This window comes from Cucurbita moschata, unplaced genomic scaffold (genome assembly GCF_002738365.1).
Source record: "Cucurbita moschata cultivar Rifu unplaced genomic scaffold, Cmos_1.0 Cmo_Scf00033, whole genome shotgun sequence".
NCBI classification, from domain to species: domain Eukaryota; kingdom Viridiplantae; phylum Streptophyta; class Magnoliopsida; order Cucurbitales; family Cucurbitaceae; genus Cucurbita; species Cucurbita moschata.
Window position 1 is genome coordinate 1,402,234 of NW_019268549.1, and position 7,898 is coordinate 1,410,131.

At 33.5% G+C, this 7,898-nt stretch overlaps 1 protein-coding gene across 4 annotated transcripts in view; it reads left to right on the forward strand.

Moving 5' to 3' along the window:
- The first annotated feature begins 2,974 nt into the window (after positions 1 to 2,974).
- The window catches only part of LOC111430427 (zinc finger CCCH domain-containing protein 13-like), a 9,997-nt gene continuing 5,073 nt past the window's right edge, over positions 2,975 to 7,898 (forward strand). For 3 of the 4 annotated variants that reach the window (XM_023066662.1, XM_023066663.1, XM_023066666.1), the window contains exons 1-2: positions 2,975 to 4,000; positions 6,505 to 7,369. In XM_023066662.1, the coding sequence (XP_022922430.1) occupies positions 3,415 to 4,000; positions 6,505 to 7,369 (1,451 nt within the window). In that variant the 5' untranslated portion in view covers positions 2,975 to 3,414. Of the gene's footprint in view, positions 4,001 to 5,931; positions 5,960 to 6,504; positions 7,370 to 7,898 lie in introns of all 4 variants that reach the window. The other variant, XM_023066664.1, reaches the window with a different exon arrangement.

Consider the following 7,898-nt stretch of genomic DNA (forward strand, 5'->3'; position numbering starts at 1 on the left):
ATCGTATTCATCATAAGAGGTAAGTATCCTAATGCACGTGACATAAAATAGTGCATGAAATCTTCATAGTTCTAAATCATGACATAAACATATAATGTAGCTTAATAGTATTACATAATCCTAAAGTAATTGTGCTAACATAGTTGGTATGTCATATCATATAGAAGTATTATACATCATGTGACAATGAAGTCACAACAAGCTCCATAACATAATATAAACATATCATAGCATAACTTATCGTATAATATAAGTCATAGTATAACATAATACATGTCAATCAGTCATAAAATACAACACATTTGTCCACAGAGTAAGTTGTTTATATTTCATTCAATTTATCCAACCAAAGCCACTTATCTAGTGGTGAGATAATTAAAGAATAGTTCAGAAATTATTTTAGTAAAATGATTTAGGTATTTTAGAACGAGATAACTAGATATATTGTAGGGAGGAGACGAAGATATTTTAAGAATTTTAAGAGTAAATTGAGTAGGCTCAGTATACTCCTCCACTCTACCTTGATTTTCATCCCCAGAAATACAAAGCTGTCTTGTAATCTCTAATAAAGAGTACGAGTGTTTACCAAGAACTTGTGTTCAACAATTTATTGTTGAGGATTGTTAGATTGGAGTCCCGTGTTGACTAATTTAGGGAATGATCATGGTAAGGGAAGAATACATATTTATTGTTACGAGCCCTCTTGATAAGCCAAACCAAAATCGTAACCTTCCAATTTTCGAGAGATTTATTAAATATAAAACTAAATTTTGAGATATTAAAAACTTTATAATTATTTAGATGAAATCATTAAAAAAAAAAAAACTGATCTTGAATTTTTAAAAGATTTATTAAATATAAAATTAAATGTTTGAGAAATTAAATTTATAATGGGAAGAAATATAAGTTTGAATAATACCCTAAATTAAAAAAGAAAAATCTCAAATATATATAATTAGTATTTTGTTTAAAAACTCTCTTAAATTTTTAAAAGATTTATTAAATATAAAATTAAAATTAAATTTATAATTAAATTAGGCAATGTTGACTCCCACTCGATTTTCAATCTAGGTTAATTAGCGAGCCTAACACATGGCCACTTAATTTTCATATATGTTTGATGACCGAAGAATAGAATCGGTTTGGACCAACGAATACTTTGTTGAGAACACGTTGAAGGTTCAGAGTAACTAAAACTATATGTTACATTTTTTTTTATATTAAAATTTCAAAACAAGCATGCATGTGTGGGCAAATTTGCTTTGCCGTTTTCATCTCCATCTTTGCCTTAGTTCTATTTTCATTTCTATTGGTAACTTGCACGTTTGAAGTTTTGTCCAAAACAATGGCGTCCCACCGTATGCTACTTGAAAGCCTCCAAGAGCGAATAAGGAGGTACGCACAGTACAAGTGGCAGAAAGCTGAGGTGTTGATGAATAGAGAGGGAAAATCAAAAGAGGAGCTAGCGGTGGGCCTGTGCTGTTACACTTTCCTCACTTGTATAATATCTCTTCATTCGTTCATCTTAGTGATTTTTAGACTACTTTCATGTACATATATAAACATTTTTTTTAATCTTCAAATATATACAAGTCAATTTTGAAATATTTCAATAACGAGTCAAAAGTGAAAGATACCATTGAGATGGTAGCAGCTATTAAAGCCTTTTTGGTGTTGAGATGCTACGAGAATGGAAGCATTCCCCTAGAAGCTTGTAACGTTAGGATGCTATGTGACATTGTCTCCGGGTTATGGATGAGTTTGATCGCACTGCATCCTAACGTGTTTGATCGCACTGCCCATATACCTATCGTAAATTCTTACGTCACTTTTATATAATTACAAGAATATTGAGAGAAATCTAAGGATTCAAAAATAAAATTTTTAAACTTTAAAAGACTTTATTTATTTATTTATTTTCATTTTTTCAATTTTTTTTGTTTTCTTAATTAAATTGAAGGGAGATATATATATATATATATATATATATATATATATATATATTTTAATATTATAGAAAAAATTTGGTCTATATACCCAATTAATTATTATATTAATTTTTGTTTCTCTTCAAAATTTCTTTTCAATATAAAATTGGTAAAAGTTCAAAATATCATCACCCATAAATTACTATATTAAAATTAAAATTTTCCTTTAATTCTTTAAAAGATTACCTTTACAACAAAAAGAAATTATTAAAATATTCACTAATTAAATTAGGTTTGATTTATTAATTTTTGCGAGGTTAAAAGGATAAATTTAAACCAAATATAAATATTAATGATAAAATTAAACAAAATATAAATATTAATAATAAAACTAAACAAAATATAAATATTAATGATAATTTTTTAAAAAAAATTTAAGATAAAATTTATAATTAAAATTTTTTATTTTTCAATTAGTTAAGATATTTTAAAAGTTTTATTATTAGCACTATAATTTTAATTTAGATTCATTTAGATTGCAATTTAAAATTTCAATTTAATTATTAAACTTAATTTTTAAATTGTATACAAAAGTTTGAGTTATTTCATAATTTAGCACGAATTTAAGTTTAATGGAATAAAAAAAATGCGAACTCATTACCGTAGACTTTAGGAAAAATTTGCAAGCTTATTACCAAATAAATAAAACACGAGTCAATAATATGAAAATCTGCAAACGAATTACCATATAAATAAAACACGAGTCGACAATATGAAGATCTGCCAGCTCATTACCATATAAATAAAACAGGAGTCGATGATAGACGATATGAAGTTATGGATGATTTATTTTATTTTTATCGCTCTAAGAAATAAAGATAGAAAATTAAGTTGTATTAATTCGAATAAATATTATAATATTTGTAACTATTATATTATTGGAATAAGGGAGAAAAAAGAATCGACGGCTGAGGATTGATGAGATCAACGGTGGTGGGATAATGGGCTATGGGTTTTTAATCGGCTAAGTGGAGCAGTGGCAGCACCGTAATTTCGTTTGACGTGGACCAAATTATCCGCAAACCGCTAGTCCTCTCCGGGTCTCGTCTTCTCTCTCGGACATAACCCCAAATCCCGATTCCCAACTCCTAAGAAACCGTTTTCCTTTCTTCTCCGCCGCCGTCGCCCTATCTCCGACCGGTGCATCTACATTCCGGCGATCCCTTTACCTCACTCTCTCTAGGGTTTTTCTGGTTTTCTGGTTTTCTTTTTGTATTTCGTGTTCCGCTTGAGACCTCTGCTATTTCAGTGTGAATCCCTGATTTGGGTGTTTTTGTTTTATCTTTGTGGGGAACGGCGTTGCTGTTAGGGTTTTGATTTTGCCCAGTCGAGCTGTGGGATACGGCTAGAAGATTTGAAATTTAGGGTTCTTTTTAATTTACTTTGGGGGTTTGTTTTGAAATTAGGGTTTTCAGTGTGATTCAGTATGCCGAGGGGTTCGAGGCACAAATCTAGTAGACATGGGTTGAAGGATGCTAAGGAATCTTCGGACTCGGAAAATGATTCCACTCTGAGAGATCGGAAGGGCAAAGAGAGTGGGAGTAGGGTAATGAAGGACTCTGCTTCTAGTGAGAAGCGCAGATTCGAATCGAAGGATTCAAAAGAGTTCTACGGTTCAGAGAATCTGGAGATGGAAGAGCATGGACATTCGAAGCGGCGTAAGGAGAGGTATGATGAGGGAACGACTGATAGGTGGAATGGGGGAAGTGACGATGAGCTTGGTGTTCCTTCCAAAAAGTCAAAAACGTTGGTGGATTCGAAGAGCAAGAGAAGGGACGAGAGTGTGGGATTTCAGGGGGATGGCGAAGAACACAAGAAGAGTAGTGGAAAGGGCGAGGGAAGGCACCGGGAGTCGAGCCGAAAGGAGGGTAGGAATGGTGGAGGGGAAAGGGAAAGGGAAAGGGAAAGGGAAAGGGAGAGGGAGAAGGATAGGAAAGGTAGAGAAGGAAGAAGTGACAGGGGGGTTGCAAGTGAAGATCTCCGTGTTGAAAAACAAGTGGAAAAGAACTCAGGTCAGGCAATGGGTTACACTTAGTTTTTTTCATCACAGGCCAACTCGTGTATCTATTGAACTTGCTCTTTGTCTTTACTGATTAGTGTCCACATTTTTCTTAGTCTCATTTTTAGGATTAACGGGTTGATTTTGTAGTGTTTTCTGTTGCGTTTGGGATCTTGTTTCCATCATTGACTCATATGGTTGGACTATTTATTTGCTATTTTGCTCTATTGTTAAAAACTTTTTCAAGTACCATCTCTGTCTTGTTTGATAGTCATTCTCTGCTTGAAGATGTTCTGTATGAAATGACAGTGAGGATAGTGGTTTTTGTATTTCTACGCTGCCACATTTTAGACTATACGTGATCATTCTTTTTTTGAGTACTAAAGGTTGCAATGGTGTTAACCTCCTTGTTTCTCTTCAGGATCGTCTTACACTGCACACCTTAGATGGGTTTTGCCTTTTCTTAATATCAATACGAATTTTTTTATTTTCTGGAAAAATTGGTGGTAATCATTTTCTTTCTTTGTTGTTGTTGTTTGTCATTGTTATTATTATCTTTGTGTAGTTGTATGTGAAGTTAAAAGGATAATAAAATGATAATAAGATCCTTTCATTTTGCTGATTTGGTAAAGAATGAATGTTAAATTTTCCCAATGGTGAGATTCCACCGTGATAGAATTTCAAGGAAGAGTTACACAAGGATTACTAAACCCTCTCGCCTTGTCTGCATTTCCATGAGAATTAAGTTCTCTGTCTGGTTGAAACAGATTAATGCCACATCTTAGATTACTATTTCTCTTGCATCAAATTTCATGTAAAAGACTAACCGACACTGAAAGATTTTCCAGTGATTCCAATTGTTTTCTCCAATCAACGATGACCACCTCATCTCTACTCATATCAAGGACCAAACCTCAGCTTAAGATCGCCCCTTCAAACTTTGAGGCATGGAAGATATGTGTATCAAAGATGACAGGTCCTTTTACCCTTCTAGGTCCCATCTGCTGGTATGTAATAATTTACATCTTTCCTCCTCGTTCATGGAGAGGCCTTCCTTGGAACAACATCTCCTATTCAAGACCTTCTGCACCCAAAGAATGTCATCTTCCTATCTCATTTCCTGAAAAAGCCAAGGTTTTATTAGTGAAAAGTAGGTCAGCAAAACAACCTACCACCCATACTACGAGCCCTTAGTTCAAGGGAATTTGGAGCTGTCTGTGTTCACTACTGTCATATATGTTGACTTTCCCACTCACTCCTTGAACAACTACTTTAGAACCAAAGCTTTTGTGTTCAATCCTGCACAAAAACAACAGAGTTACACTACCCTCCCTTTCACAAATCACCACTGACGCCTTTCTGAATACACTGCTTTTCTGCCCCTAATCGTGCAGTTTAATGACAGTATTACTTATATATCAGATTTTGGCATACCTTATGCCAGAAAATGGCTTGAGTGATCAGTAGTGATTTTTTAGTTGGTTTTAGTTAGGATAGGATATAAGTTCCTAGATTTTATTCTATTTCTCCTTTGTCTCAATTTGCTAACTTATTGTACACTGATGTTTAATGGTTTAAATTCTATTTTTCTTTTTCACTATGTTTCCAAATTCTTTTTTGTTTGTTTTGTTTTTTCTTTTTTGTCTGTTTTTGTTTTCTTTGAATTATGTTTTGGTTCTAGAATTCTGATTTTATTTGATATTCTTGTCATTTTACAATTCTTAGTCTTCGTTCACCAGATTTTAGCTGTATATATGCATGATTTGCTAAATTGGTTAATCTTAAGAATTAGATTATACTTGCTTTTGGAGAAGTATTTTTTGGTTTTTCTTTCAATTTGTACTACTAGTATTCTAATTTTGTGCAAATTTTGGATGTGAAGTTCAATTTGGTTTGCTTTCCAATCATGAGAACTAATTATTCCCTTCTCTCTCTCTCTCTCAGACGCACATATTCAGGCAATCATGTTTAGGTGAACAAATTTTCTTTATTGAGTGTTACGTTAGCGAGAGCTGATTGTGCTTGTTAGATCATTTGCTTATAGCATAGATGGATGTTTGGAACTTTACTAGACGTATTTATTTTCTTTTGGAATCTATTTAAACAATCAAGTCTAGTTTGAAAATTGTCATGCTGAGTAATTTAATATTTGATACTTGGTGACTTGGAGTTAGTGTCATACTAGATATTAACTATGAAATTGTTCATCGTATAATAATTTTTTTTTTAATTTAATGGAAATATTAGTCATCTTCTTGGCATTTTTGTAGCATCTTTTACACTTTTTTTAATGATCTATTTTTGGTGCTGGTTTATGTACTAATGAAAAGCTTAACTTTTCTTTTTCCCTATGGTCTCATCATTAGATGAGTTGTGATCCCCTTGAACAAATAGATGGTTTAGCTTTCCCTAATACCATTGTATTGTTGACTCAGTATTAGTTTTCAACTTGTTTTTATCATTTTCTGGAATTTTATGTAAATATGTTAGTTTGTAACATGTTGCACTTTAATGCAGAGAATGTGTTGCATAGCCCTGGATTAGAGAATCACCTGGAGATCCGAGTTAGGAAGAGAACTGGTTCTTTTGATGGGGATAAACATAAAGATGATATAGGGGATGTCGATAATAGACAGCTATCTTCAAAGAATGATACTGTGAAGGATGGAAGACGAAAGAGTGAGAAATACAAGGATGAGAGAAATAGGGAGAAGTACCGGGAAGATGTTGACAGGGATGGCAAGGAAAGAAATGAACTTGTTAAAGATCACATCAGCAGGTCAAATGACAGAGATTTGAGAGATGAGAAGGATGCAATGGATATGCATCATAAGAGAAATAAGCCTCAAGATAGCGATCCTGATCGAGAGGTAACCAAGGCCAAACGTGAAGGTGATATAGATGCTATGAGAGATCAAGATCATGATCGCCACCATGCATATGAACGTGATCATGAACAAGAGAGTAGGCGTAGACGTGATCGTGATCGTGATCGTGGTCGGGATCGTGACCGTGACCATGATCGGGATAGTAGACGACATCGTAGTCGAAGCCGTGCTCGTGACCGTTACTCTGATTATGAATGTGATGTTGACCGTGATGGATCACATTTTGATGATCAATACACAAAATATGTTGATAGTAGGGGAAGGAAAAGATCTCCTAATGATCATGATGATTCTGTTGATGCTAGATCTAAAAGTTTGAAGAATAGTCACCATGCAAATGATGAAAAGAAGTCTTTGAGCAATGATAAAGTGGACTCAGATGCTGAGAGAGGAAGATCTCAATCACGATCCCGTCATGGAGATGTTAGTTTAAGTAGCCATAGACGGAAGAGTTCGCCCAGTTCTCATTCACGTGTTGTCACAGATGAATACAGGTTTCAACTCTTTTTCTTTATCGTTACAGTTGGTCTATCGTGTGTTTGAAGTCCTTGATGCATAGATAATTTTTTTGTGCAATGATGTTATCTCTGTTGAATTGCATAAATAGGTTAATAAGCAACTATATATTGGTAGCTATCATCTTTATTGCTTTTAAAGCATGGTTAAGTAGTTACATCTATGGTTAAAATAACATTTTGCACTTACGTATTGGTAGCTCTCATCTCTTATTCTTTTAAAGCATGGTTAAGCACTCACATCTTTAGTTAAAATAGAATTTTGGTCCTTGTACTTTATTTCTCATTCTATTTTTGTTCCTATACTTCCAAATGCTCAAAATTAATCCCATACGCTTAATAAATCTTGAAATTGAACCTTAGTGTTAGTTTGAAGTTAATTTTTATTGAAATTGGTAGAATAATAATAGTTTCCATTCAAGAAAAGGCAATGTGAATATGTTTCCAAAATTGACATAAAGAAAGGCTAATAGACTTTTTTTTTTTTTTGGGGGGGGGGGGGGGGGGG